The 27,317-nt window shown below is 43.3% G+C and overlaps 2 protein-coding genes and 1 long non-coding RNA gene across 53 annotated transcripts in view; 2 read left to right on the top strand and 1 right to left on the bottom strand.

Annotated features, from left to right (window-relative positions):
• The window catches only part of MGA (MAX dimerization protein MGA), a 154,652-nt gene extending 144,235 nt beyond the window's left edge, over positions 1-10,417 (top strand). For 44 of the 50 annotated variants that reach the window (XM_008269141.5, XM_070054032.2, XM_089310118.1 and 41 more), the window contains 4 exons: positions 745-856; positions 1,137-1,370; positions 3,071-3,250; positions 5,038-10,417. In XM_008269141.5, the coding sequence (XP_008267363.3) occupies positions 745-856; positions 1,137-1,370; positions 3,071-3,250; positions 5,038-6,317 (1,806 nt within the window). In that variant the 3' untranslated portion in view covers positions 6,318-10,417. The remainder of the gene's footprint in view (positions 1-744; positions 857-1,136; positions 1,371-3,070; positions 3,251-5,037) is intronic. The other 6 variants (XM_089310134.1, XM_017348108.4, XM_070054043.2 and 3 more) reach the window with 1 other exon arrangement.
• On the bottom strand, positions 7,098-12,238 carry LOC103351121 (uncharacterized). The gene is made up of 2 exons (XR_016218048.1): positions 12,084-12,238; positions 7,098-11,716 (listed from the first exon to the last, which is right to left on the bottom strand). It is a non-coding gene; the product is annotated as an uncharacterized LOC103351121 (long non-coding RNA).
• A 192-nt stretch (positions 12,239-12,430) lies between these two features.
• The window catches only part of MAPKBP1 (mitogen-activated protein kinase binding protein 1), a 51,823-nt gene continuing 36,936 nt past the window's right edge, over positions 12,431-27,317 (top strand). For both annotated transcript variants that reach the window (XM_017348118.4, XM_017348119.4), the window contains exons 1-2: positions 12,431-12,583; positions 13,099-13,298. In XM_017348118.4, coding sequence (XP_017203607.3) covers positions 13,182-13,298 — 117 coding nt within the window. In that variant the 5' untranslated portion in view covers positions 12,431-12,583; positions 13,099-13,181. The remainder of the gene's footprint in view (positions 12,584-13,098; positions 13,299-27,317) is intronic.

Genomic DNA, 27,317 nt, shown 5'->3' on the forward strand with positions numbered 1-27,317 from the left:
CTGCTATCCCAGGCCATAGCAGAGAGCTGATCGGAAGTGGGGTAGCTGGGACTCGAACCAGTACCCATATGGAATGCTGGCACTGCAGGCAGTGGCTTTAGCTGTTATGCCACAGTGTCAGCCACTAAGATAATTTCATTTGAATTGCCTTTTTTTTTTTTTTTTTTTTTGACAGGCAGAGTTAGAGAGAGAGAGAGAGAAAGGTCTTCCTTCCGTTGGTTCACCCCCCAGATGGCTGCTACGGCCAGCGTGCTGTGCCGATCCAAAGCCAGGAGCCAGGTGCTTCCTCTGGTCTCCCATGCGGGTGCAGGGCCCAAGGACTTGGGCCATCCTCCACTGCCTTCCCGGGCCACAGCAGAGAGCTGGACAGGAAGAGGTGCAACCGGGACAGAATCTGGCACCCCAACCGGGACTAGAACCCTGGGTGCTGGCGCCGCAGGCGGATTAGCCTAGTGAGCCGCGGCACCGGCCTGAATTGCTTTTAAGTAGAAGTTGGAGAAGTATGAGTAAGCATTCTTATCCACTTAGAGCAGAATTATTTTAGCCAAATTTATTTTAAAGGTGATTACCAAAGTCTAAGTTGGAGAATTATAAAAAGGAGTTTCTGAAACATCAGTAATTATTTTAAATGGTACTATGGAGTCCTCTAAAATATTTGAACTTTTTTATTATTAAACAAATTATGTAGGCTTTGCCTATTTTGAGGAAAGAGTAGGTTAACTGACCTGATTATTTCTATTCTAGGCGTTCAGTGAAATTCAGGGGCTAACAGATCAGGCAGACAAATTGATAGGACAGAAAAATCTCCTGACTCGAAAACGGAATATTCTGATACGGAAAGTATCATCTCTTTCAGGTAAGATATGTAAATTACTTGTGGTAAATTAATAGTAAGTTTAGCAAAGGGAATCCTTAATAGACTTTTCAGATACACTTAGTGTAAGACTTTGCTCTCAGAGTTTGCAGCAGAGTTATCTTTTGACTGGGTGGGATATTTCCTTTGCATTGCAGTCACTCTTGCCTTTTTCATAGTATTGGACAATATAGTTAAGTCAGCTGGACTCAAGTTGACTATATTTCTCATTATTACGTGGAGTCACACAAAGAGTGATCATTTATTCATTATCAACCTGTAGGTAAGACAGAAGAAGTGGTCCTGAAGAAGCTAGAATATATTTATGCAAAACAACAAGCATTAGAGACACAAAAAAGAAAAAAGAAGATGGGATCAGATGAGTTTGATGTGTCTCCCAGAACTAACAAGCAGCAGGAAGCATCTTGTACATCGTCTGTAGATCTCGGACAGATGTTTATAAATAACAGGAGGGGGAAACCTTTGATTCTTTCCAGAAAAAGAGACCAGGCCACAGGTAGGAGGGACATTCTTTGCTTTTTTGATGTAGATCAGCATCAGTCTAGTTTAGGTACTGCACATCTCTTGGCCAAAAATTTAGTTTTAATTAAAGGTTTCAGATTAATTAAAGGTTCTATTAAAAAATTAACTATTTTGGGATTTTTTTAAAGATTTGTTTTTTTATTTATTTGAGAGGCAGAATTAGAAAGGAGGAGGGACAGAGAGAGAGAGGGATCTTCCATCCACTGGTTCACTTCCCAAATGGCCTCAATAGCTGTGGCTGGGCCAGGCTAAAGCAAGGAGCTTCTTCCAGGTCTCACGTGGGTGCAGGGGCCCAAGCACGTGGGGCCGTCTTCTGCTGCTTTCCCAGGCCATAGCAGGGAGCTGGATCAGAAGGAGAGCAGCCGGGAAGTCCCAGCGCCCTTATTGGATACTGACTGACACTGCAGGCAGTGGCTTAATCCACTGCACCACAGTGCCAGCCCCTGTATTTTAGTTTCTTGCTTTATACAAATCCTGAGAAGTTATAGATCATGATAACATGTAAGTCCTATTTCTGATAGCAGTCTACAGTCACATATTTTTAGTGTTTTTTTTTTTTTTTTCACTTTGTATGATTCTGCTGATTGGTTGAGGAACTGTAGGTATAGCTAAGGCAAATAAATTGGAAATTAAAAAAATGTTTTTGCATAAGATTCTATTTTTCATCAGATCACCTATCAATGCTGTTAAGGAATAAAGTAAATTGGTTTTAAGTTCTTTCTTCTCTTGATTTTGAAGGTGAGGCTGTATCGATTTTATATTATTTATATCCTTAGGGAAGAACATACCCCTTTTTTACTCTTAGGGTAATACAGTGTGTAAATTAGGAAATCTGGTGTATTATATGAAATTAAGATAGTGATATAGTGATGGATACTAAAACTTGAGATAGTTTAACATTGCAAAAATCAAAAGAAGTTGAATGACCGTTTCTTCTTTCACCTCATTTCACAGATAAGAGAACCCTGAAGCCTAGCAACTTAATTTGCTAGAGGTACATAGATAGGAAGGGAAGCCCAGGGATGGAATTCTGTATGCTTTCTTTCTCACTATCAAGACTTTTGCAAGCATCCCATTGAAAAGGTGGTTCCATAGCTCCGTTCCTCAAAAAATTAATTCTTTTCTTTAGGAGAATCAGTAGACAGGTAACCATTACTCATTGAAAAGTGTTCCAGGAAAGTAAATTTTGAATTTTGTTTTCCTAACTGAATTTGAAATTTACTTTTTTTTAAAAATTTGATTTATGTATTTATTTATTTATTTGAAAAGCTGAGTTACATAGAGGCAGAGAGAGAGAGAGAGGTCTTCATCTGCTGGTTCACTCCCCAAGTGGCCACAATGGCCAGAGCTGAGCCAATCCGAAGCCAGGAGCTTCTTCTGGGTCCCCTACAAGGCTGCAGGGGCCTAAGCACTTGGGCCATCTTCTACTGCTTTCCCAGGCCATAGCAGAGAGCTGGATTGATAGTGGAGCATCTGGGACTCAAACTGGCAACTATATGGGATGCCAGCACAGCAGGTAGCCACTTTACCTGCTCTGCTTCAGCACCAGCCACTGAAATTCTTTCCTTTTTAAGTAAGAGTGTGATTTTAGAGACACTCTTAGGCTCCAGGGTTTCATTCCAAATTAATTGAAGGTCTTTAAATTCCATAACTAATTTTTAATCTCCTTTACAGAAAATACCTCACCTTCTAACTCTCCACACACCTCTGCAAACCTCGTGATGACTCCACAGGGGCAGTTGCTCACGTTGAAAGGTCCCATGCTCTCAGGACCAGTGGTGACTGTTTCTCCTGCTCTCTTGGAACCTGATCTAAAGCCTTGTCAAGTTGCCAGTAGTGCTATAGCTCAGTCAGGTATGTTGTTAGTGTTGTATTCTTAGGTTGCGAAAGTTATCCCTGGTTTCTCACAGTGACAAAAAAAGCCTTTGAACATATACTGTGGTGATACAGAGCTGTTAGGTTGGCATTTGCCTTGTAATAGATAAGCCTTTTTTTTTCTTTTTTTAAAGATTTGTTTGTTTGAAAGGCAGAATGACAGAGAAAGATCTTCCATATGCTGGTTCACTCCCCAAATGGCCTCAATGTGGGTTGCAAGGGCCCATGAACTTGGGCCATGTGCTCTTGCTTTCCCAGGCATATTAGCAGGGAGCTGGATGGGAAATGGAACAGCCAGGACTCGAACCAGCACCCATATTGGATGCTGGTGCCACAGGCAGCAGCTTTACCCACTATGCCACAGTGCTGTCCCCAGGGCCTTTTTTAAGAAGATGTTTGTGGGGCCGGCGCTGTAGTGTAGTGGGTAAAGCTGCTGCCTGCAGTGCCGGCATCCCATATGGGCACCGGTTTAAGTGCTGGCTGCTCGACTTGTAATCCTCAGCTCTCTGGTATGGCCTGGAAGAGCAGTAGAGGATGGCCCAGGTACTTGGGCCCCTGCACCCGCGTGGGAGACCCAGAGGAGGCTTCTGGCTCTTGGCTTCAGATCATCGCAGCTCCAGCCGTTGCAGCCAGTTGGGGAATGAACCAGTGGATGGTTCATTCTCTCTATCTCTCTCTGCCTCTCCTTCTCTCTCTGTGTAACTCTGACTTTCAAATAAATAAATAAATATATATTTTAAAGATGTTTGTCTGAATCTGTGGTGTTGATTGATATGTTTTACCTGGGATTGGGAACTGTTTTGTGTATTGTTGTTAATTCTAAGTAAGAGAAGAATCAAAAAGATGTCAAAGTGAAAAAAATGTTCAGTCATTGTTTTATTTCTTGGTGTTGATGAATATTTTATCAATTTTGTGTTGTACTCAGAAATGGTACACTCCATAGTTACCCCCTGATTCATTTTGAATGTCATTCTCTTTTGGGGAAGATCATTTTGGAAAGATCATTTTGATGATTTAGGTTCTAGGCCCATAAATCTCTGCTTAGGTAAAAAGGGTATGTTAAAGTCTTCCTTCCTTTGTTGACAGCCTAACAGTTCTTTGTACCTGCTTCTAAATCCTCTCTGGAGGACTCTTCCTTTTCTCTTACTATGCCATCTTTTATTTTCCACTGAAAGTAACAATTTATTGAACAGAATCAAGATACATTTCTGTTTCAGCACAAGAATTAATTTGGGGAGGATTTCTATAAAAAGTAAATAGCACTTTATTAATGGTAGAATATCAAAGAGTTTTGGTTGGATTTTACTGGATCATTGGTACTTCTTTAATCTTGATGAAAGTAGACTGGTGGGGCCAGCGCCGTGCCTCACTTGGTTAATCCTCTGCCTGCAGCACCGGCATCCCATATGGGTGCCAGGTTCTAGTCCCGGTTGCTCCTCTTCCAGTCCCGCTCTCTGCTGTGGCCTGGGAGGGCAGTGGAATATGGCCCAAGTGCTTGGGCCCCTGCACCTGCATGGGAGACCAGGAGGAAGCACCTGGCTCCTGGCTTTGGATCGGTGCAGTGCTGTCCGTAGTGGCCATTTGGGGAGTGAACCAATAGAGAGAAGACCTTTCTCTCTGTGTCTTTTGTCACTGTCTATAACTCTGCCTGTCAAATAAGTTAAGGAGAAAAAGAAAACTAGTGAAGATGGTCATTTGATATGATTGTATTGAAGATGGGAGTGCCCACTGTTTTAGATCTAAATGAAATTTTTCTTATTTTTCAGAAAATGATGACTTATTTATGATGCCACGGATCGTTAATGTGACATCACTGGCCACAGAGGGAGATCTGGTAGATATGGATGGCTGTAAATATCCCCGTGAAGTTACTGATGGCAAGCCACTTGACCACCGGAAAGATACCATCAGGAATGAAGATAATCCCTTAGAGGATTTGAGTAGAATCTCTTCCAAAGGAAATCATAGAGATGGCAGAGTGGTGTTGAGTCCAACACAGGTTTTTCTGGCAAATAAAGATTCTGGTTTTCCACAGATAGTTGATGTTTCCAATGTACAGGAAGTACAGGAGTTCTTACCTAAAAAGAATACTAGTGATGTGAGAGGAATTCACTATAAATGGAAAGAGAGTGAGTCAAGAGGGGAGAGACTGAAGTCAAAGGAGTCTCCATTTCATAAATTAAAGATGAAAGATCTAAAGGACTCCAGCATAGAGATGGAACTGAGGAAAGTAGCATCAGCTATCGAGGAGGCAGAACTGGATTCCAGTGAATTGCTCACGAACCTGGAAGACGAGGATGATACTGATGAGACACTGACATCACTGCTCAATGAGATTGCCTTCCTTAATCAACAGCTGAATGATGACTCTGTTAGTATGGCTGAACTGCCCAGCTCTATGGATACAGAGTTCCCAGGGGATGCTCGGCGTGCTTTTATCAGTAAACTTCCTTCTGGGAACAGAGCAACTTTCCAGGTTGGCCACTTGGGACCTGGTTTGAAAGATTTACCTGATGTTCAGGGGGAGAGTGACTCCATAAGTCCCCTCCTCTTACATTTGGAAGATGATGACTTTTCTGAGAATGAAAAACAACTTGCAGAACCAGCTTCTGAGCCAGATGTCCTTAAGATTGTTATTGACTCTGAAATAAAGGACTCTCTCCTTTCCCATAGGAAAGCTAGTGATGGAGAGAAGAGTACTTCTGGCCTCACTACAGAGCCTGAAAATATGTCCTCGCCCCCCATCCTCCAGATGAAAACTGGCGTGGAGAACAACAGCAGTACTGATACTTTGTGGAGGCCTATGCCAAAGTTGGCACCTTTAGGTTTAAAAGTAGCTAATCCTTCTAATGATACAGATGGTCAGAGTCTCAAGGTGATGCCTTGCTTGGCACCTGTAGCTGCCAAAGTTGGGTCAGTTGGAAATAAAATGAACTTAACAGGGAGTGACCAGGAAGGCCGGGAGAGCAAGGTGATGCCTACGTTGGCACCTGTTATGGCTAAATTGGGCAACTCTGGAGCCTCATCAGGTTCTGCAGGGAAATGAAAGTATTTGTCTTCAGGCAGAAGCCAGATTGTGAGGGAAAATTGGATCTCACCTTCTTTCTCTGCAGGCATCTGTTTATTTGTGTCATAGAACAGTGATCTTTGACTTAGATGATGCAGCGAATAATGATAGAGAAAGAGGGTAGGGTGCTCGACCCTGGTACAAGAAATATTAAGGAATTCTGATCATGTTAAATGTGTTACCTCAATTGTGGTGCTGGGTCCCCTCATCCTAAGAAGACATGATCCATTTACTGAACTTGAGGTGCCCCCTTGCCCAAGGAATTCATAACAAGACTAGTTCTGTAGTGATTCCTAGTTATCTCCCAGCACCCACCCCACCCCAAGAGAAAAAGCTGCTTGAGACTTTGGGGCTCTTATGGACTGAACTGTAGCTGATATCTGTCCTGTTAAGTCTGAAATCTAAGGAATATGATGCACTTGTGTAAAAGGGATCCAGAACAGATAGTTTTTAGGTGTTTCAAGAATAGAGCGAGAGAATGATTATCATGGAATACCAAAGTGAAGGAGTTAGTATCGTTCAGCAAAATTTTCTCTTTGGTCTCCCAAGTAGCTTCCATTCCCTCACTTTTTCTATTGGAATTATAAATTCAAGCCTTTTGGTAAAGTAGGGTTACTTTTAACTTTTACTATTAAGGTAATTACTTCGAGGTGTTAAAAAAGTTTTCCCTGTTGTCTTTGTGGATGTTGGAAAAGGACATTTCACCATGCCAGGCATTTCTACTGGGGAATATTGGTTTTGGACGTAGGCAAAGAAGGGGGCCCTCTGCCTTTCACAAATCATGTCACTCACGAGATAGCTAAAATGAAAAGCATTTTCTCCCTAGATCAGAGACAGTGGCCAAATTAAAAAAAAAAAAAAATTGTGGGGCTGGATATTTCCTGAGTCAAACCAGTCTCCTGGTGCTTGAAGGTTTCATTCACTATTACCTGCACAGGATGTAAAGAAAAGTCACAGTAGGCACTCTACCAGGGAAATAAGGCAGTATTTGAATCACAAGATATATTTTTTATCTGCAACCATGGATTCAGTGATATGTAGAGATTTTTCACTCATTAGCTGTCAAGGTATGAAGGACTGACAGCCTGTAAAGATAAAGATATTTATATTTTTGTATAGTTTTCATAGATTTCTCAAAGGCTGAAGTTTTCAACCTAGAAGATGAGATTTGTATTGAGTATAGAAATGTTTCCTATCTAGTTTGTAAATAATCATGGTGCACTTGAGGGGTCTCTTGGAAACTCCTAGGGGCAAGAATCACTATTCTGAAAATGTATAGACTGGGAATTAGCTGCTGCATTTTGCCTTTCTTAAATAATTATATTTTGGAATGTAACCCCTGTTCTGTCTTCATTGACAGGATTTGCTTGTGTTGTAAAACACTAACACAAGAGCTTCCAGTGCCTGGGCTGTGCCTAGGTGATTCTGTTTGTTCTACATCCCTTGTCTCTGTATCCCAAATCCCACTCAGCATATCTTCAGAACTGGGTTGTGAGACCAACTGAGGAGTGTATCTAGCCAGTGAATTGTTACTTCCATATTTGATTCCCTTTCTATTAACTCTGGTAATTAACAGATTGAAAAGGGTGGGGAAACTTCTGCAAATTGAAGTGAGAGCACATTCTTTGTTGGTTTTATGCTGCTTACCTTTCTAGGCTTGCTCATCAATACTTAGTAACCTTTCCTCCATTGAGGGTTGCTATAGAAACATGAAGTAGGTAAAGAGTGCTCCTCAGCTTCTCATTGTCCCTTTCATTCTTTACCCAGCAGATTTCATTCAATGCCTTAGCCAAGGAATCCAGCACCTGTCTTCCCTGCTAATAATTGTCCTTGGAGATGCTAGTACTTTAACCCAGGTAATGGCAGTTTCCCACTGTTTCCTTGCTTGTCTCTTCCCGTTTCCTCCTGACTTCCCAAGGCTCTTAAGGCTTTTGAAGGTCAAAGAGCAGGCAAGTGAGTAATCCTCAGGAAAAGGACCATTTTAGCTTCTGAGCTTCTGAACATTTTAGCTTCTGAGCTTTCCTTTTTATAAGAAGAAGAAAATAAGCAAACCAGTCATAATTATCGATTGGAGGCTATTTTACTGTTTATAAGAGATGTACAAAGGTGGAAATGAGGGGTGATTCTGGATGTTCAGGGAAGGCTGCAGATGTCATTGCAAACTCCCAACATACAGTGTTCTTAAGACCTCTTAGAACTAGGAATTGCCAGGGCTAATTTGAGAAGGGCTTAGTCTTTAGAACAGGCTGTGTAGTCTTTGACAAAAATCTGAAGTCTCCAAAAACCCCTCCCCTTTAATGTTGACCCAGGAGAAACTGATTATGAAAATTACATATGTGATTTTGAGATGTAGAGTGAGAGGAGTTGAGGAACCTGAAAGACAGTGCGCTCTCACCCTCTTTTAAGAAGCATGATCTCACTACACCAATAATTCGCCTTTTTATATACATCTGTAAATAAATGGAATGTTTTTAAGAATATAATTATGCCAGATTTAGCATTTCCTTTTATATATTAAATATATATATATATCTTTCCTTTTCTGCTTTTGAAAAGTGACTATTTTTTTAGAAACCGAAGAACAGAAGAAGTTTGGTGATTGAAAGGCAGAATATAAACTTGAAGTAAATCAGTTATACTACTTAAAGCAGGACTTGGTGTTGGGAGGTCTGTGCCGAGTTGGAAATAAAGAATTCTAATGCCCTGAGGTATATTTGAGAGAGGTGCCACTGAAGTAGTTTTATTATAGGAATTCCTTCCTGTTCTCAGAAGTTTCTGACATGCCATTTGGGGGGAGGTTTTCGGTGTTCTAATCCTTAAAGCTTGTTTTATGTGAAGGCTCTGAAATTTTGTACAACTTGATGGCAAGTATGTTTCAGAAGTCATCCTCCAGTCTGTTACCTTGGAGAATAATGAGATGTGAACACAATCTTAGTGGCTAGACAAGTAAGTGTTCTTAAGTCAGGATAGGGGAGGGGACTTTAACAAGTTTGTGGAAAATGAGATCAAGAGGTTTATTTTGTTGGAGAAAAGTTTGAGATGGGTACATAGTTTCTTCATAATCCTCATTTACCATGAACTTTTTTGAAGACCCTCTTACATGTTAATTATTTTCATAATTTACGAAGAGATTTTATTAAATTTAGACATTGAACTACTCTTAATCTATTTAAGGTCACTAATAGATCAAGCTCCGTTATGTAAGCTTCTTACAAATTTGTTCACTTTGTGTAATTTTATAGTTCATGAAGTTGAAGTTCATGAAGTTTTTCTCCAGAATTATGGAAATGTTTTGAACACAGAAGAAAATGAAACAATCCATATATTATTTTGGGCAGGGTTTAGCAATATAAATTTTTTTTTTTTACTGGCTAAAATTTTTGAAATGGGATGGGATGAAGCAAAATGAGAATCAAATGTAATTTGAAGACTGATCTAGAAAATAGTGATAGTTCATGTTCCTCACTCCTAGAAATTTCATAAACAAAACCCAAAAAACATGCAGTGTAGGCAGCACATTTTCAGGTACTTTAATAGAGATAACCAAGAATCAGAATATGTTTCTTGCACAGAATCATTCGTTTTGAACAAAGTGCTGTAAAGGCATCAGTACTTTGATGTCATTGTATTCTTGATACTGAAATTTCACAAGTGGCTGAGTGCCCAGAAAACTAAAGCTAAAGAATTCAAACTCACTGCCAGTTCAAGAAAGTTATAAGTTAAAATGCATTTTTGCATAATGGAAATAACTGATACGTACTTTTAGACTGAGGTATACCTGTAGTACATTAAATTTGAACTGCTCCACAAAGGCATCTAAGTGTTGAGTACTAGTAGTAGAGGTGTGTTAGAGGGTGGGGAGGCACCCCATGGGAACTGGAAATTTTGGGGACAAATCTAGGCTATTAAATTGTGTTACTGTAAACTCTGCTGGTAGAACAGATTCTGTTAAATAGGAAAGCAGCCTTGGGAGCATTGTTTTCGACCCATCCTGTTTGCAATTGCATTCACTGGTCTCAGCTGTCTCACAGTGCCTTGCATGGAAAGGTGCTCAATAAATATTTGAATTGATGAGTAAATGTTTACTCTAGCCTGTTAGTGTCCCAGAATCCTACAGTTGCACCTTATTTGCATGTTAAGCCTAGGGTGAATGAAAGAATTTGATTTAGCGTAATGCTAAACAACTGTATACCATCTATTTCTTCCCTCTCATACATCTAAAATTTGACAATCTGACACCATGTATAAATGTTTAGGACATACACAAAGCAGAATAAAAGTGAAGTAGCATATGGATGATGAAAATACTTATGTAAAGTTCAACTGCATTTGGAAGGTAGGATGGCAAGTATTTAATTTTAGTGTAGAAAAAAGTTAACATTTACATTCACACTGGACCTAGGACTTTGATTCTGTGATGAATGAATTCATGAAGCCTGGAAACAGTGCACAACCTTTTCTAATACTGGCACCTCAAAGGCAGCATGATACCCAGACTAAAAAAGTTGTAATGGATTGTGAAGAATTAAGAATGTGTAGTTTTGGTCTTAGACTACAAGTACCCAGATTCCAGACATAAAACCAATTATTACAGTGTTCTCAGCTATTGTCATCTACGGTATCATAGACAAGGAAAGGAGGAGCTGGGATTTGCCTGTGCTGGGGGAACATTTCTCTAAAGGGCTAAGCCAGAGTAGCTTGGGACAGGAAATGACCAATGACACTTTGTAAACACATTTACCTTGAGTGGTTACCTAAGTCAGAAAAATACTAAGTGAGAAAACTGTTGATGCACACAAAAATGATCTGGAATCGATTAGGGACAACTCATGTGAGCACATTTTGCTTTATGGGTGAAGTTGGCAGTTACTAGGGTCTGCCACATGCAAGCCACCAGGTGGCACCATTTATCAGCAGTGTTACATTCTCCCAAGGAGAGGTCAAATCAATCACCTAGTGAATAGTGTGCTTATAAAGGCTCTTGCCTCCTGTCCAAGTTTGAGAAATAAATTTGGAAATCTTATTTGATGTTCCATTATATCTGCAGCTCATCGTGGCTTAAGGGGAAAGGAGGGCTTGTCTCTCCGGTAGCTATTGCCTGTTGGTGTAGGGCCCCTTGATAACAGCGTTGATCTCTGTGCCAACCTGTAAGCTTTTACAAATCTCATTTTATCGTGTGGCTGCAGTACACAACAAGCACATCCCTGGTTAGTCACTTGGCTGTACAAGGTCCATCTACCACAATGCCAGCTTACAAATATGTCATCTTCCTCTGGGATTCCAACGGTTTGGGTTAGGCAAGAGATGTGATGTTCTATTCTGCAGCCCGAATCTTCCAGTTTAATCTTTCTTAATAACCAGGTGGACTCCTGGGGTTTCTAGAAAAATAAGTATCAGTAGGTAAAGATGTTGCCCCTTCCAGCAGTTCAAAAAAGTATACCACTAAATCTAGTGCCAGCAGGCCCAGGGCAAAGAACTCACAAGTAAATTTTGGCGTAAGCGATGAAAACGTCTGGAGCAACAAATCCTGATTAACTGGAGGGACGTTGGATGCTGAAGAAACCATGGAACAAATAACACCGCGTAGGCGCGTTCACTTCCCTCACTGCCCACTCCCCGGCCCTTTCCTTCTGTTGGACCGATCAGATAGCCTAGCATTTAACCTGGGCTGCTACTAAGAACCCTTCCCACCTGGGCCGTCTGCTCGCCGCTTTAAGTGGATGGGAGCAGAGCTTTTTGGCTCACCTCAGTTTTTCGTAAATCAGCCAGAACTATGGTTTCGTGGGCCTATCAAGTGCCGACCTTGCATTTGAGGGCGTGGTTACCGCCGTGGGACGCGGAAGTGCGGTTCTCTGGGACCGCAGTCCTGATAATACCATAAAAGGCTTGATTCTCCTAGTTCTGGAGCCATGTTCTGTGGATCTTCCTATAAGAACGCTACTCATAACTGTATTGTGTGGATTCCGTGGTTCTCCAGTTCGAAGTCCTCTGCTTCCCCGCAGCCGTTCATTGGCTCCGCCCCCTGAGCCCTGCCCGTCCGCTGTGGGAACGCCCTCCTGGCTGTAGGCCTCACCCCCTCGCTCGGCTCCGCCCACCCAGCTCCTAGTTTGGCCCTGGCGGTGGTTCGCGTTTTGAGCCGCTCGTGCCACCATAGCTGCTGCTGCCGCTACCGCGGCGGAGCTGAAATCGCCGAACGCGATGCCTGAGGGCGCCGTGAGCGGGGCGGCCCTCGCGCCCAGGGGCTGGTGAGGCTGGGCCCGAGCGGGGGCGCTGACGAGTAGCAGGGGTTTCTGAGGCGGGTGAAAGAAAAGTCCAGGGCCCGCGTGGAAGGCGGAGAGCGAGCTCCCGAGGGTCGGAGGTGGGGGAGGGAGGCTCCTGGGGCAACACCGGTGGTTGGGCCACTACGAGCCGCCCCGAGACCCCGCGGCCGCCAGCCCAGGTGCTCGGGCCCCTAGCGGAACTCTCCTGTGGTCCTGGCGGCTTCCTGGCTTAGAGCCGCAGTTGCCATGGGAACACTTGGGCATTAACGGGGAGCCGACCGGCCGCTCTGCAGTTAAACGCCCCTGGCGGGCGTGGGCCTGACATTTCTTTGGGGCTCAGGATTCCCCCGCCCCTTTTTTCGTGGATTTTCCCTGCCGACGTAGTGAGAAACAGCGTGAAAGTAGGGATGAAGGGAAAGGAGAGCTAGAGGTCCCAGCCGCTGAGCCAGGCAGAAGGTGAGATACCTACTGTGATGCTGAGGCAGCGGCTGTCATCTCAGGCCAGTGAGAGGGCATGCTGGAAGGTCCTGTGGAGTGAGAAGGCGGTGCCACTGTTGAGACAAGTCCCAAAGGGGCCCTCACCATGATGGCTGTGGAAGGAACAACCATTACCAGCCGGATCAAGAACCTACTGCGATCCCCATCCATCAAACTACGCAGGAGTAAGGCAGGAAACCGGCGAGAGGACCTCAGCTCCAAGGTGAGTCCTAGTATTAGGAGCAACCTCCTTCCAGCCCTACGCCCTCCTCCGTGTTCCTCTTCCTTGGGCAGGGAGAACTAGAAGCCCCTGTTGGCTCTAAAAGATCTAATATGCTCCTCTCTGCCCCTCACGCAGGCCAGGATTTGGCTTTAGGTAGAAGGAAAAAGCATCAGGGGTGGGCGGGCATCCTGAGATTCATCCGTGAAATGGTGAATAGGAGGAAGGTGACCTGGGTTCAAACGTGACCTCACTCCAAGCGAGGCGCGTGCTTGGGGAAGCCAGTTGATGTGCTGTGACTCAGTTTCCCTTCTTGGATAGTGGGGCCACGTGTCCTGTGAAAAACTAAGTTGTGACTAATGCAGTTAGAGATGTTACTGTTAAAGCTTGTGTCATATCAGATTGTAGTAGCAGAAAGAAATTGAAGCACGTTATCTGAGGAATTGATAATTGCCCTGCTTGGGATTCAAACAGATTTGTCTGAGAGGCCTCGATTGATTTAACTGGAGCTTCTTGGCTTCTTAGAATGATAACATGCAAAAAGCTAGATATGTGATTTGCCCTTGAATGGCGCCTGTACGATTCACAGTAAGCTGAGAGCCACATCCCTCCTGGCTGCAGAAATTCCTTGGAGGCAAACTCCCCCTCCTTTCCTTCACTTGTCTAGGTTTGGGTTCTTATGCTTTGTTCAACTTTGTGGAGCCCCAGAACTTTGGGCATACAAAAATAGACTAAATTTATTTAATCCCTTGAGGGAATCTAGGGCTTTGTTGGCACAGGATCAGATTAGATTTTGTGTCCTGTAAGTGACCTGTACACACAGTAGCTGTGCTTGGTACAGCATTGCTGTGGGGAAGAGTCCTTTGAGACAGCAGCATTTTATTACCTTGCCTGTATCTCTTCAGAGAGGAGTAAACCCAGTGTGGAATGATTTAGAGTGTTAACGTATAACATGGCAGGGTTCTGGGAGGACTTAGTTCAGATCCCTGTTCCTTAAGGGAATCTTAACTGGATTTGGTAAGAGGGTGAATAGGTTTCCTGTGAATCAAAATTTGCCACAAGGTGCTGTCATAGTGGAGATGGTGACCCTTGCAGGGACTCTTGTTAATCACTCGTTGTTCTTACCTCCAGGGGCAGGAGAGTGAGCCTGACACTTAGATAAGACTCATTCTTCATCCTGAGCGTGCTCTTATGAGGACGCTTCACAAAGTCCGTGGAAAATGAGTATTATGAGCAAACTCTGCATGGATTTTTCAGGGTTGTTTGTGTGTGCCCACATAAACTTGTCTTTTAATTGCATTTTCCATGAATGTTTCAAAGTATCCTCATGTTTTTAATGGGTGAGTTGGCAGTGACCAGCTCTATTAGAGCAGTCTCATCTTTGGCCTCTTTTTTCTGAGCAGGAACGATATATGTAGTAGGAACATGTAATGGAAGTGTAGTCTAAACTATTGATACTTACTGTAATTTTGGTATGGGACCTAGAAGATAGTCACCATTCTTTAAGACTTCCCATGTCATTCATCACTAATGCACTCAACAGATGTTTATTGAATGCCTATTAGGTGTGAAATCAGTGATGAATAAAACAGTTTCCTTGCCATCAAGGAGCTTGTGGCTAGTCAGACATGTAAAAAAAAATTACAACATGGTGTGGTCATTGCTGTTCCACAGATTTTTTTTTTTAAGATTTTATTTATTTATTTGAGAGGTAGAGTTACAGACAGTGAGAGGGAGAAACAGAAAGGTCTTCCTTCCGTTGGTTCACTCCTCAAATGGCTGCAACGGCCAGAGCTGCGCCGATCCAAAGCCAGGAGCCAGGAGCTTTCTCCAGGTCTCCCACATGGGTGCAGGGGCCCAAGGATTTGGGCCATCTTCCACTGCTTTCCCAGGCCACAGCAAAGAGCTGGATCCGAAGTGGAGCAGCCAGAACTTGAACCCGTACCCATATGGGATGCCAGCACTGCAGGCCGGGGTTTTAACCCAACCTGCTGTGCCACTCACTGGCTCCTCTACAGATTGTTAGTGGAAGCACAGGGGAGGGGCTCTAAGTCAGTTTAGGGGAATTAGGGAAGACTTCACAGAGGAAGGGGTGCTTGAACCAAATCCTGAGGCAAAAGGAGAACTCCCTGGGAAGAAGGTGAAAAAAAAAAAAAAAAAAGAAAGAAAGAAAGAAAGGGTGTCTCTGGCATCCCCGCTAAACAGGGAGTTTGGTGTTTCAGACTGCTTCAAATGGCTTTATCTGTCCTAAAGCTGTGTATGAAGGAGATATTTGGCTGAAGCTGAGTGACCCTTAAATGCTCGATGGAGCAAGAGCGCTGATGCAGATCTTTAGCACCCTTCAAGAATAGTAGCTAGCCGGCGCCGTGGCTCAATAGGCTAATCCTCCACCTTGCGGCGCCGGCACACCGGGTTCTAGTCCCGGTTGGGGCGCCGGATTCTGTCCCGGTTGCCCCTCTTCCAGGCCAGCTCTCTGCTATGGCCAGGGAGTGCAGTGGAGGATGGCCCAGGTGCTTGGGCCCTGCACCCCATGGGAGACCAGGAAAAGCACCTGGCTCCTGGCTCCTGCCAGGATCAGCGCGGTGCGCCGGCTGCAGCGGCGGCCATTGGAGGGTGAACCAGCGGCAAAGGAAGACCTTTCTCTCTGTCTCTCTCTCTCACTGTCCACTCTGCCTGTCAAAAAAAAAAAAAAAAAAATAGTAGCTGTCTGTGTGTACCCAGGACCCTGGAAATGCTGGCTCCCCAGTGCCCATTGGTTAGGGCTGTCTGTCTATCATTATTCTGAAAGCCTGCCTGGTGGGAACAGCACACAGGCCTGGTGTCATGGCTGTGGGCAATCATGCTAACAGAAAGCTTGTGATTTATAGATAGCTAATTCTGAAATAAAATTTGAAGACAAAAAGATGTGTGCCTCTTTTGGAGAGCAAAGAAGGAAGTGTCAGGAGGCCTTTATGCAGCTCTTGCCTCACATGGCCTACTGTTTTGAATCATATCATTCTAGCCATCTAAAGTAGTCTTCCTCCTCCTTTTGGTAAAATCCTCCATTTTTAGATCCGACTCCATACTTTGCAGAGCCACAGGGCCTTCCCTGACTGTCCCCATGACCTTGAAATCAGTCTCTGTTCTTATGTATGTCTTCGTTTCTCATGTAGCTCAGGGACTTGTTTTTATTTCCTCTACATCACGGTATTTAGGACAGTGTAAGAAGGTAGGCAATGAGTACTAAAGGAATAAGTGGAATGAGAACAGTTTCTTTAGTCAAATATAGTGGGGATAAACTTGGAAGTTCAGAAGAATTAGAAATGCTTAGGAAGAGTTTGTGATCTGTTTAGAAGAGAAATCAAAACTAGGAATAATCAAATGGTGAAAAAGGAGTGATGATGTTGACTGTTTAGGTGTGAAGTGCCAGAGAGAGGGGGGAGGTACACAGATGCAGAGTGGAGCTCATTAAATTCTTTTTAATAGAGACATCGTTAAAAATATGGTTGAAGTAGGGTTTCAAACTGAAATGAGAGAGCCAGCAGAGGTGGGGATTTATTTGCACATAGACGAGACCTAGGAGTTTCATTAAGCTTTTTCGAAGCGAGGGGAGTGTCTGTATTGGAGTAAATTGGAAAGAGTGACGTTTTTTGCCATATCTGTTGAGTCTTGATGAAATTTAATTCTGAGTTATCAGTGGTACACAACCTTCAGGATCAAATGCTGTACATTTGTCAATTCCTGCCTCTCATTGCAGTAGAAGATGTGTTTTCCTTTTTTTTTTTTTTTAAGATTTATTTATTTATATGAAAGTCAGAGTTAAACAGAGAGAGGAGAGGCAGAGAGAGAGAGAGAGGTCCTCCATCCGCTGGTTCATTCCCCAGTTGACCGCAACAGCTGGAACTGTGCTGATCTGAAGCCAGGAGCCAGGAGCTTCTTCTGGGTTTCCCACATGGGTGCAGGGGCCCAAGGACTTGGGCCATCTTCTGCTGCTTTCCCAGGCCATAGCAGAGAGCTGGATCGGAAGTGGAGCAACTGTGACTCAAACCAGCACCCATATGGGATGCTGGCACTGCAAAGTGGCGGCTTTACGCGCTACACCACAGTGCTGGCTTTGAAGCTGTGTTTTCTTTAAGAAGCAAATGTATATATTCTTTTTTGCCCATTTTCCCTGTATTTTTTAATGCTAACAATGACTGTGTAATTTTCTTTCTTTTTTTTTTAAAGATTTACTTACTTATTTATTTGAGAGGTAGAGTTAAAGACAGAGAGGGAGAGACAGAGAGAAAAGTCTTCCATCTGCTGGTTCACTCTCCACTGGCCCCAACAGCTGGAGCTGAGCCGGTCAGGAGCTTCTAACAGGTCTCCCACATGGGTGCAGGGCCCCAAGCACTTGGGCCATCCTCTGTTGCTTTTCCAGGCTATAAGCAGAAAGCTGGATCAGAATAGCTGGGACACGAACTGGCGCCCATATTGGATGCCGGCAAGACAGGTGGAGACTTAGCCCACTGCGCCACAGCACCAGCCCCTCTCCCTGTATTAAAGTTTCTAAAACATTTTTATGGGGAGGGAACTGGGTTGCTTTCCTATTTTAACAAAGGACAGAAACAAACCAAAGGCAAGCAGGCAAGATTTAAGTTAGAGATAGATAGGATTACCTGTGCTAGAGGGTTCTTAAATTGTGAAAAAGTTGGGACCAGTGCTGTGGCACCAGCATCCTATATGGATGCTGGTTTGAATCCCAGCTGTTCCACTTCTGATTCATCTCCCTGCTAATGCACTTGGGAAAGCAGCAGAAGATGGTCCAATTGCTTGGGCCCCTGCCACCCACATGGGAGACCTTGGTGAAGCTCCTGGCCATTGTGGCCATTTGGGGAGTGAACCAGCAGATGGAAGATCTCTCTCTTTCTCCTCTTTGGCTTTCTTTTTCCTCTAACTCTGCTTTCTAGTGAAAAAATAAATCTTTTAAAAAATTGTGAAAAATAAGTGAAGGTGGTTTTGAAATCAGACATTAGTCTGTTAATCCAATCTGGTTAAATGTTATCCCTCTGGAAACAATAGGCAAGGTCATTTCTAGTTCTTTTTTTATAATTGCAAATGTAATTCTTTTTCCCCAGGTTTCTTTCTTGTATGATTATGAGTTGTATATGTGGCTCTCAGAAGAGTTTGTGTGGGTGGGTTTCATGAAGGAAAGAAAGCTGGCAGTAATCTAATTTCAGGTTTTGCTCAGTGTTTGAGCCAGATATCAGGGTTGGAAGTCTCTAATCTGCCTACTTGGCAGTGGGAAACACTTTGAAAGCACTTACGGACCGTTAGCTCCAAGTTGATGGTTCTCAACATGGGAGATAGGTTAGGAGGGCAGTGAGGTGTCAGAATATTTATGCAGCATTTTAAAAATACACATTCTTGGGCTCCATCCTTGCTTTATGGACTCAGAACCTCTGTGGGTAGAGTTTGGTAGTAGAGTATTTATTGAGTTACACCAGAAGCCCAGTGCTTCAGGGTTACAAACCCTTGGCCTCTGTGGTAGGACCCTGAAACCTGTTGGCTTCATCCCAAGTCCTCACTGAGGCTCCTTGGAAGTACTGACATACAGCCAGACCAGTAAGTGTACTTTTCTCCTGGAGTAGATTTTTATCTCTTCTGTATCTTCCAGACTGATTGCTCTGTGGAATGCCCTGTCAGGGATAGATTTGCAAGAACTGCACTGTTAGGGGTTAGATCTGAGGAGCTGATTATTGCCTTCCTAAGGAATTTCCCTTGTGGGCAGAAATAGGAAACCTTATGATAATATCCCTGAGTCCAAGCCAGTCTTTTATGTCACCGTTCCACTGCCCTCTTCCCTGTGGATTCACAGGAACCAATGGCTTCTCAGTGTTTGATACAACACCGTCTGGGCTCCCCGCCTAGGGTAGAGAGAGGGCCCTGTGTCATTATCTCTGTCCCCCTCGGTGTTTGTGAGTGATCTTGCTCAGGTTCTCATTGAGTTTTCTATCTCTCGTGTGTTCTTGAATTAAGGCTTGTGAAGTGTCTTGAGCTCCTCAGAACAGGTGTTCTCCTGGTTTTGTTTCTTTGATCTCCATTTCATTTCTTCCGGTGCTTGCAGCTGCCCTCTGCCTTCAAAGTGATTCTCCCAGGAGACTCTCTGGACCCAACAACACCTCTTCCTTTGCTGTCTAAAAATAGCCCAGCCTCTTCAGGCTGAGTTGTCTTGGGAAGCCTTCCCTCCCCTACTTGGCCTCACTGGTTGCAGAGTCTAACAGTGCTGCTGCTTTCCAAGTCTTTCCCTCTTTTTCAGTTTGCAGCTCCCCTGTTAGATCAGTTTGAATCACTATCTTATTTCCTGCCAGTATTTTGAATGTCTCTGGGCCACTGGTATTTCTCTGACTTCACTTCTCTCTTCCACTTGTCACCTGTGTGTTGTTTCTTGATTAATAAAAAACACTGGTGGAAGTGTGCCTTCAGCCTGACCGCCCCTCACCCCCACCCTGGCCAGAGTCTAAAGCTGGGCTTGTGGGTGTTATCACTGCCCTTTTGTTTGGAGAATGGGCCAAGGCTTGAGGTTTGGAACTGGGTTTATCCTAACGAAGCTTCTGTGAGAACAGTAATCTGTTCCATTGTTGTTCTCGTAGTAACTGTTGGTTTTACTTTTTATGTTCAGTGTTGATAAGGAAAAAAAATGCTAAGTGTTTTCAGAAGGATTTGTCTTCCCGCTGCTCCAAGTTCAGCATCTTCTCTGGGCTCCATTGTTTAGTGTAGAACAAGCCCGGGTTTTCTGTCAACTTCCTTTTCACTGCAGTTCTCAGCAGAGGTGTAGAATGAGAGCTGCCCACCTTTTTTGGGTGTTTATGACCCCATTTATGGATTTAATCTTAACTTCTACTACCTTTTAAAATGGGGGTGGGCGGAGAGTGGCAGGGCGGAGGTCAGCAGAGAGGGGAAGGGCAAGAAATAAAGGTCTGGCAGCCAGACTGAACAGTGCAGGTTTTTAGGTTGTGTTTCGATTGTTCAGATTTTCCAAATCTTTCCTTCCTCAGAACAGTTACAGCAGCAAGTCTGTGGTGCTTTTTAATTGACCACAATATATGCTTCCTCCTTTAAAGGACACTTAGAGAAGAATGAATTCACAGTATGGACATCTCTGCTTAGACTTCTAGGGAGTAAATGCCACTTGCTCATTTTATCACAGAGAATATTTGCAATGCTATTTGTTGCTTCCCTAGTCTATAAGACAACATTTTTGAGAGTGTATTTCTAAGTTTACATACCTCATCTCGCCTCCTACAACTGAAATGAGGCTAAAGATGTCTTCCTTTTCCTGCCCCTTCATTCACATTTGAGATTTAAATTCACTTGAAGATCTTGGAACAACCCCTTGTGAAACCATATGGCTGATTTTTTTTTTTTTTCTCACTCTGTCAAATGCTCTTTTGGAGGAATCCTGAGAAGGGAGTTTATTTGGTTCTTCAGGATTTGAACATAGCTCTTCTTTCCTGTTGAGCTCACCATGGTTTCTTTTTTTTTATTTTTATCTTTTATTTTTTTTTTGACAGGCAGAGTGGACAGTGAGAGAGAGAGAGACAGAGAGAAAGGTCTTCCATTGCCGTTGGTTCACCCTCCAATGGCCGCTGCGGCTGGCGCGCTGCGGCCAGCACACTGCGCTGATACGATGGCAGGAGCCAGGTACTTCTCCTGGTCTCCCATGGGGTGCAGGGCCCAAGGACTTGGGCCATCCTCCACTGCACTCCCTGGCCACAGCAGAGAGCTGGCCTGGAAGAGGGGCAACCGGGACAGAATCCGGCGCCCCGACTGGGACTAGAACCCGGTGTGCCGGCGCTGCAAGGCGGAGGATTAGCCTAGTGAGCCGCAGCTCCGGCCAAGCTCACCATGGTTTCTAACTTTTCATCACAACATCTCATCCATCTTTGAGCTCTGTCTTCCCATAGTGGTGCTTCTGGTCGTTTCTTCAGCTCATTCCTTTTTTTTTTTTTTTTTTTTTTTTTTGGTAAAGATTTATTTATTTATTTGAAAGTCAGAGTTACACAGAGAGGAGAGGCAGAGAGAGAGAGGTCTTACATCTGCTGATTCACTCCCCAGTTGACTGCCAATGGCTGGAGCTGACCCGATCTGAAGGCAGGGTCTCTCATGCCGGTGCAGGGGCCCAAGGACTTGGGCCATCTTCTACTGCTTTCCCAGGCCATAGCAGAGAGCTGGATCAGTAGTGGAGCAACTGGGTCTCAAACCAGTGCCCATATGGGATGCCGGCGCTTCAGGCCAGGGCTTTAACCTGCTGCACCACAGCGCCAGCCCCCAGCTCATTCCATTTTAATGCTGCTACTTAACATAACAAATTTTTATAATACATAGGAAAGTTTGTGAAGTACAATACTGTCATGAATAATTACAAAATTATTCCCTCACACAACTATAGCCCAAGTCAGAAAGTATATTAATATCAAGTTGTTGGCTGCTTCCAAAGAGTATGATGCTATGATGTCAACAAGGGCATGAGGATGGAGATGAGGTTTTTGTTTTATGTCATCAGGATTTTTTTTTTCTTAATTAAAATACCTAAGGACTTATCTTGACCTTTTGATTTTCAGGTCTTCTTTTCCCAGCCCTTAGAGATTTATACCTTTTAGCAGTTTCAGGCAGTGTGCTTACAGAACCATCCTTTTCCAACCTTTGTTGGCAACTGGCAGTGATTCCTGTCCTCGTCATACTCTCCCAATAATGATGGAAAGAATAGTATTTATACTGATAATAATAACTAGCATGTATTGAACTTTTGCTGTATATTAGACACAATGCTGAGCTTTTTACCTGTATTATCTTACTTAAGTTCTGCACAATTCTACCATTAATACTGTTACTCTCATTTTGTGGATTAGGAAACTGATGGTAAGAGAGGTCAGGTGAGTAGCTGCTGGTTAGATAGCCAGCAGGTGGCTGAGCTGGAATTCAAAAGCAGGCTTTCTAACCCCAAGGCCCACCCTTAATCTTTATTCTGTACTCTTCCCAGGGAGTCTGGCTGAGTGACACGTGACATTGAGCATGGATGTATGGCTAGTACTGCTATAACAAAGAATCATATTCTGCATTCAGTTTGGGAAAAGGCAGTTCCTTAAGAAGTTATATTTATTTAAGTCAACGCATTGAATTTCTCAGGCTGTTTTAGATCCATCGTTCAGTAACCCTTGTCTCTCCACATCCTTGCTCCTCTTCCCCTCCAATTCCAGATTGCCTGAACTTTCATTCCTACTTCTTGCCCTGTGCTACTGCCAGGAACTGTGCAACTTGTGGTTCTGTGGGTATTTGAATGTTAGGTTGACAAAGTGCAACTGTGTGGTTCCAGATGGCCATTTGCTGCCTCTCTCTTGGGATTGATGGAGGAGCTAAGTGGAAACTGACAGATGTTGTAGTTGTTTTTGTGTGTGAGCACCATGGGGTTAACACTGTTGTGCTCTTGATTGGCAAGCTGATAGTGCAGCTTAGGCTCTTGGCTAGTTCCTAGTGCTACCCCAGATCTCTTCCTCTGAACTTCACTTTGGTTAGCTCTGTAGTCCACAACTGACTTGTTTTTGAAGCTGTGTGGAGTGGCTGAGTCAAAATACCTTTTTCTCTGGGGAAATACTATATCTAAAATGCCCTGTGCAAAAGTTGACCTGGATGGTGACAGTTAAGGTTCAGTGAATTTGAACAAGAGTGGAAGAGAGGTTACTCGCCCACCTGACTCCATTCAGCCATGTGGTCCCCGGGGTTGCAAAGTTTCTTGAACAAGTGCCTTGGCCTCACTGGATCTTCTTTGTATTATTTTGGTTTCTTTTTTCACATAGGCAACTGTGATTACATTACAGGTACAAAAGCAGAGTCTAAAGGTCTGCTTCCTTGCACCTACCCAAGCCAGAGGGGTTGGGTGGAAGGCAGCCCACAGGCAGCTTGCCATTGCTGGTGAGGAGGGAGGAACTCCGAGCTCACAGCATACTCAAAAATCCTGACCCTTGCCTCCGCTAAGCCACAGCCTTGAAAAATAGAGAGCAGCTGCTTGTCAGGACTGAACTTGCAACTGGCCGGCCTGCCTGTGTTACCCTCACGCTCATTGGCTGCTTCTCCAAGAGAGAGCACAGTTCTGCACTTTATGATTGTTTTCATATGACATAATAACCTGCTGTTGACTTTTCTAAACATGTCCTTGCTGCTCATGATGCCTTTCCTTCTCCAGGCTGCTTTGGTCTCTCTTCACCCCATAACAGACCCAGAACTGGCTAGTCAGCAAGGTTAATATGCAGACCATCAGAACAGGGTTGGGAAGAGGACAGAAGGCTTGTTAAAACTGAGAAGCAGGCCCACCCTGAGGCTATGCCTGACTACCAAGCTCCTGAGTGTTGTGGCTACTCTTCCTTGAGTCACACTCTGAATAGCCAGGCTATTTGTGTGGGGTGTGTGTGTGTGTGTGTGTGTGTGTGGTGGGGGTGGGGCAACGGGGCAGTTCCCTCACATCTAAAGGAACTGCTTCTGACTGTAAAGTTGAAATACGAATGCTTTCTTTCCAGGGCTGCTGTCAGGCAGTAAGATTTAATGGATGTAAAAAACACATTTTAAGGTCTAGCTGATATTATCAGGGACTATAGATTTCTAGAATACCAAGGAATTGTCTTCTAATTTGCTGGCAAGATTTTTTTTCTTCAAGTTTCTGTTTGGATAAAGTGTTTTTTTTGCATGTTCAGCCTCGTCTGTTCCAACATTTAATAACCTCTCTGCAGGGTTTTTCACTGGAACCTATCTTCAGTACTTTTTTCTTGCCAGTATTCTAACTAGTATCAGCAATACTGACCAAAAGGAAGGCTTAGCAGACATTCTTTTTGATACTACTGCATAATTTATTTCAGGCTATGGCTCTGAAGTTAAAAAAAAAAAAAAAACAAGTCAAAGCAGTTGAATCCAGCAATAGGAGAATCCTAATTTTCTGTGTCTGAGTAGGAACTACTAGGGTGATGAACATACTTTTTAACAGCAGTAGCTTCTCTAGATAGTTTTTTTTTTCTTTAGAGGATAATTAATTTATATTGAGAAGTAGTTGGAGAAATGGATTAGTCTAGTAGCTTCCTTTTAGTGTAAGAATTTACAGGAAGAGCAAAAATGGGTTAATTTTGTAATTTATTGTTTTAAGTTTCCAATGTTGTGACCAGAGTGAAATATTCTTTCTCAATAGTTTTTGCCTAAGAAAAACATGAAGATGGGATCTTGGTGCTGTTGCACCCTTGTAATGTTGGTGAAAGCATGCATTAGTCCAATGGTACTATCCATTCAAAGAAAAATGTATATATCCTTACCTTTAGATCCAAAGGTTAAAATACTGGCATCTTATTCTATGCAAACACACAGGCTGCACAAAGGTATATATAGCTGAATTTTTTGGTGTTATTCATATTGGTGAAATCTTTGAAGTAATCCAAGTAGCTATGAATACATTTATTATACATGCATAAAATGAATTTCCTGCTAAAGAGAATGGAGTCAGTCTATATGTACTGACATGGAAAGGTATGCAAGACACAGGTGGGGCAACAAAGCAAATTTTGTAACAGTTTGTGTTAATGATTATTTCTTTTTGTTAAAGTATATATATTTATGTGTGTTAATACATGTATATAAAAACCAAGGCTATAAATACCAAACTGTTGTCAATATTCATTATCTCAGGGAGGCATAGTAGATCACGGTGGACTTTGACCATCTACATTATATATTTCTGTGATGTTTAAATTTTTCACAATGAGCCTCTATTATTTTTGTAATTAGGAAAAAAGATGAGCGTCTCTTCAATTTAAACATGTGTATTTGATATTTAAATCTAATATGTTTAAAATTTAAAATCTGTATACTCATTAAAGCAGTTATGCATAAATGTTATTGAAAAATATATCTGGTATAATAAGCTCACTTGTTTTTGAATTTTTTTGGTAGTCATTGAACATAAAAATATTTTCTTGCAAATCTATGATTAGCTTCTTGAATTTGAAATAATTCATTCCTGATATCTTCAAAAATATTTCCTTGGTTAGCTTTGGTACATGTGCTTTCCGAAAAGATCTTACACAAATAAAATACAGAAGTATCATAAAGGAAATATTTCATCCATGATTTCAACACCCACAGTTAACACTGTCAATATTCTTTTTTTTTTTTTTTTTTTTTTTTTTGACAGGCAGAGTGGACAGTGAGAGAGAGAGACAGAGAGAAAGGTCTTCCTTTTGCCGTTGGTTCACCCTCCAATGGCCGCCGCGGCCGGCGCGCTGCGGCCGGCGCACCGCGCTGATCCGATGGCAGGAGCCAGGAGCCAGGTGCTTTTCCTGGTCTCCCATGGGGTGCAGGGCCCAAGCACCTGGGCCATCCTCCACTGCACTCCCTGGCCACAGCAGAGGGCTGGCCTGGAAGAGGAGCAACCGGGACAGAATCCGGTGCCCCGACCGGGACTAGAACCCGGTGTGCCGGCGCCGCTAGGTGGAGGATTAGCCTAGTGAGCCGCGGCGCCGGCTCACTGTCAATATTCTACATCTATTTCCGATTATAAAGCATGTTTAAAGATTTTTTTTTAAAACAGCAACACTGTCACTTTCATCACTGATGATAATTTCAGTAAGATTCGTGAAGAGCTGTGCTGTGCGTATCTTTCCTAAGGTCAGTGTTTGTGATCATTTAAGGCACATGGATTACTCCATTTAAGCCTCCCTCAGTCTTTCTGAAAATCATCAAAATCTTGCCTTCTATTCCAGCTTCTAGGGCTGGCAGTGATAGATAGTTGGAGAATTCACTAGGAAGTGAAAGAATTAAGATTGACTAAAGAGTATTCATACTTATTTTTAAAAGTTATTAATTTATTTGACAGGCAGAGCAGGAGAGGGGATCTTCCATCCACTGGTTAACTCCCCAGATACTGTAACAGCTGGGCCTTCTGGAGTCGGGAGCCCTGAATTCTATGTGGGTCTCCCACATGGGTGACAGGGACTCAACGACTTGAGCTACCTCCCAGGGTACACATTACCAGGAAGTGGCATAGGAATTGCAGCAGCAACTCAAATCCTGGGCATTCAAATATGGGATATCTGCTGTACCAGATGCCAATCCCTACTTTTGAGTATTTAAAAAATGGGGTCCATTGGGGCCGGCTTTGTGGCTCAGCAGGTTAAGCTGCCTTCTGCAACCTCAGCATCCCATTTGGACACTTATTTGAGTCCTGGATGCTCCACTTATGATGCAGCTCCCTGCTAATGTACCTGGGAGGGCAGCAGAGGATGGCCCAGGTGCTTGGGTCCTTACCCTCACATGAGAGACCTGGAAGAAGCTCCTGGCTTTGGCCTGGCCAGGAGTTGTGACCATTTGGAGGGGGTGAACCAGTAGATGGAAGATCTGTTTCTCCATCTCTCTCTCTCTCCCTCTAATTCTGACTTATAAATAAATCTTTTTTTAAAAAATGGAGTCCATAAATCAATATTAAACACTGTGCCCTGTGCTATAGAATTGTACCAGACGTGACTTCTGCCCTCCAGGACATTATAAACTGATAGGAGAGAGAAGACAAATCCCTAGAATGACAATCCATGAAATTCTTCATAAGGTACTAAGTAGAACAAGCCATGTGAATGATGCAAATTAAGTGCTGGTGTAAGAGCATTAGGAGGGGAAGAGTCATTTGTGGCCAGGTGATCACAGAGAGAATCAGGCTATATGACATTTGAGCGGGTCCTTGAAGGAAAGGTAAGATTTCAGTTTGGCATGGTGGAAGGGGAAGGCATTTCAGGTAGAAGAATACTAAAGCCCTGAGGCTCCTTCCCAGAATAATGAATAATCCAGATTGACAAATGCATATGATTCATATAGTCAGTGAGTAGTAGGAAATAGAAGAAAGGTAGGGCCTGTGGATGCCAGACAAAGACAGTTAGTTGGAAGTAACACTTTAGTTGGAAGTAAGGAGCCATTGAAAGTTTTTGAATAAGGGAAGGAATATGATCAAAGCTTTGCAATGAAAAGATTATTCTGGTA

This window comes from Oryctolagus cuniculus, chromosome 12, assembly GCF_051225735.1.
Source record: "Oryctolagus cuniculus isolate XC-2025 breed Fujian yellow rabbit chromosome 12, ASM5122573v1, whole genome shotgun sequence".
Taxonomy (NCBI): Eukaryota; Metazoa; Chordata; class Mammalia; order Lagomorpha; family Leporidae; genus Oryctolagus; species Oryctolagus cuniculus.